At 47.1% G+C, this 2,671-nt stretch overlaps 1 protein-coding gene across 1 annotated transcript; it reads left to right on the forward strand.

The window, feature by feature from the left end:
• The first annotated feature begins 1,285 nt into the window (after positions 1–1,285).
• On the forward strand, positions 1,286–2,404 carry LOC123249932 (mortality factor 4-like protein 1). The gene has a single exon (XM_044679016.1). The coding sequence runs from the start codon at positions 1,286–1,288 to the stop codon at positions 2,402–2,404; it is 1,119 nt and encodes a 372-aa protein (XP_044534951.1).
• The last annotated feature ends 267 nt before the right edge of the window (positions 2,405–2,671 follow it).

Genomic DNA, 2,671 nt, shown 5'->3' on the forward strand with positions numbered 1-2,671 from the left:
AAGGGGACTCCTACTTCAAGAAACCTTGTTGGGTCCCATCAGCTGAAAGTGATGTTTCCCCCTAAATTTTCCTAAAGCACTTACTCTGGATTCCCTCTTTGCCCCTTTCATGGTCTTCTAGCATCTGTGAATATGTTATTTTCTTTTCTCTTCAGCAGTAGGATTCTGGAGGGCAGGAACTATCATTTAAAAAAAAAATCTCTATCCCAAGTGCCTTACTTATAGCAGACATCGGTTAAATGTTTGTTGAATTTCATTGAAATAGAAGTAAAAGCCCGATGGTTACACTCATAGTCAATTAGATCTGGAAGCACCCTGAAAGGTCAACTAGTCCAATCTCTTATTCCACAAGTAAAGAAACTGAGTTCCTAGAAATGCTTTGTCCAAGGTCATGTAGCTCATTAGTAGCAGAGCCTGGACAAGAATCCAACTCTTTCAGATTAGGGCTTCTCAGGTGAAGGTCTTTGCAGGAAAAAGACACTTCCTTGAATAGTGAAGGCAGAATTTATGTAACTTTGATATTTAGCTGACTCTGTGATCAGATGTGGATTTCTTGGATGTGGGAATTTCTTCTCCTGTTCTCTTTTCTCACATACATTGCAATTATCTTTCAGTTTATTTTTTAAAGTTTTGTATCATGTAGATTTGAAATTGAAACAAGGTCTTTAAAAGTTGCTACATAAGTGCCAGTCAACAACTCCCATTGGTAAAAAGCCCAAATCCCTAGAGCACAGATTGCTGACTTTGAAAAAAAAAATTGTGCCAAATTGTTACTGCTCAGGGTCAAAAAATGAAATATCTGAAAAACAGAGGGAAAAAATTACAATGACATAATTAAAAGTTTTCTTAATAAACAATGAAACACTGGTTGTTTCTTGTCCAGAAGTCAGCATAGTAAAGCAGAAAGAATATTGGATTTGGAGGCAGAGATGGTAGGTTCAAATCTCAGCTCTGTTATTTACTACCTAACGCCATAGAGACTGGGCCTCAGTTTCCTCATCTGTAAAACAGATTAGATGATCTCTAAGGCCCTTTGCAGCTTATGATCTTCTTGGGGCATGGCTTGGTCATGTTTATCCCCCTCCCCCTTTTTTTTAAACAACAGGCAGAACAGAACTGAGTAGATGGGGAAAAAAAAATTATTGAGCAGAGTTTTCTAAGATTCTTGTAGGAAAACAGGAGTAATAACTTCTTACTCCCTAGGACTGTGACATCAGCTGAAGCCCCGAGGGCCCCTGCCTGCCCCTGCGAGTGGTGGGAGGCGTGAGACCACCGAGGCCCCGCTATGGCGCCCAAGCAGCCCCCGAAGCCCGAGTTCCAGGAGGGTGAGCGTGTGTTGTGCTTCCATGGGCCACTTCTCTACGAGGCCAAGTGCTTGAAGGTGGCCACGGAGGACAAACAGGTGCGCTACCTGATCCACTACAGCGGCTGGAACAAAAACTGGGACGAGTGGGTTCCGGAAAGCCGAGTCCTCAAGTACTCTGAGGCCAACCTGCAGAAACAGCGCGAGCTTCAGAGGGCCAACCAGGAGCAGCGGGCTCGAGGGGCTCCCCAGGGCCGCAAGGGCAGCGCCGCGGCCGCCGCCGCTGCCTCCCTGCAGCAGCAGCAGCAGAACGTGGAGACGCTCTTCCAGAACATTCGCATCACGCCCTCCACCTCCTCAGCCATGGCCACGGCCATGGCCAAAGCAGAGGCCCCCGGCCGCCAAACCAGAAAGTGCAAACAGAAAAGTGGCCCGAGAGAAGGGGGCAGCGGCGGCGGCGCCAGCGCCAGCACCAGCACCAGCACCAGCACCAGTACCAGCATGGCCAGGGGGGGCGGCCAACCGCTCCAGAGAAGAAGGACCCGAGGCCATTCCTCTGCCAGGGCCGAAGGGACTTCCGCCGCCCGCTCAGAGGCCAAAGTCCAGATCCCCGAGAGGCTGAAGCCACTGCTGGTGGAGGACTGGGACCTGGTCACCAAACAAAAGTTGCTGTTTTCCCTTCCTGCCAGAAAGAACGTGGACTCAATCCTGGAGGAGTATGTCGCCTACCAGAAAGCACGTGGAGAGCAGGATAACACAGTGTACGCTGCAGAGGACTTGGTGGGGGGAATCAGAGCCCACTTCAACGCCCTGTTGGGCACCCAGCTCCTCTACGAGTTCGAAAGACCCCAGTATGCTGAGATCCTCGCTAACCATCCTGATGTCCCCATGTCTCAGCTGTACGGAGCTCCCCACCTGCTGAGACTATTTGTTCCCATTGGAGAAGTGCTGGCCCATTCTTCTTTTGATGAGAAGAGTCTGGCTTTGTTGTTCAACTATCTGCACGATTTCTTAAAATACTTAGCAAAGAATCCTTCTGCTTTTTTTAATGCCAGTGAGTACAAAGTTGCTCCTCCTGAATATCGTCAAAAGGTTGCCTAAGAATAAACAACCCTATTTATTATTGTTGGGATTATAAAGGTATTTTGTTCGTTCCTAAAATTGTGTTTGTATATTGCAGGACTGGTATTTGTTTCTAAAATGTTCTGTTTGAAACTAAGTGAAGGGGCAGTCCCTTCTCAGAGTTTTTACTGGTATATGTGATAATGGATAATACGGAGTGACACACAGTCTAGGATGGTTCACTGTATAAATGACAGTTTGTCTGAATTCTGGTGGTTCCATCTCTTTAGTCCAAAGTACTTTAAT

This window comes from Gracilinanus agilis, chromosome 5 (assembly GCF_016433145.1).
Source record: "Gracilinanus agilis isolate LMUSP501 chromosome 5, AgileGrace, whole genome shotgun sequence".
Taxonomy (NCBI): Eukaryota; Metazoa; Chordata; class Mammalia; order Didelphimorphia; family Didelphidae; genus Gracilinanus; species Gracilinanus agilis.

Bases quoted from the DNA above. Each gene is read 5' to 3' on its own strand.
- LOC123249932 (XM_044679016.1), top strand. From the start codon at position 1,286: ATGGCGCCCAAGCAGCCCCCGAAGCCCGAGTTCCAGGAGGGTGAGCGT.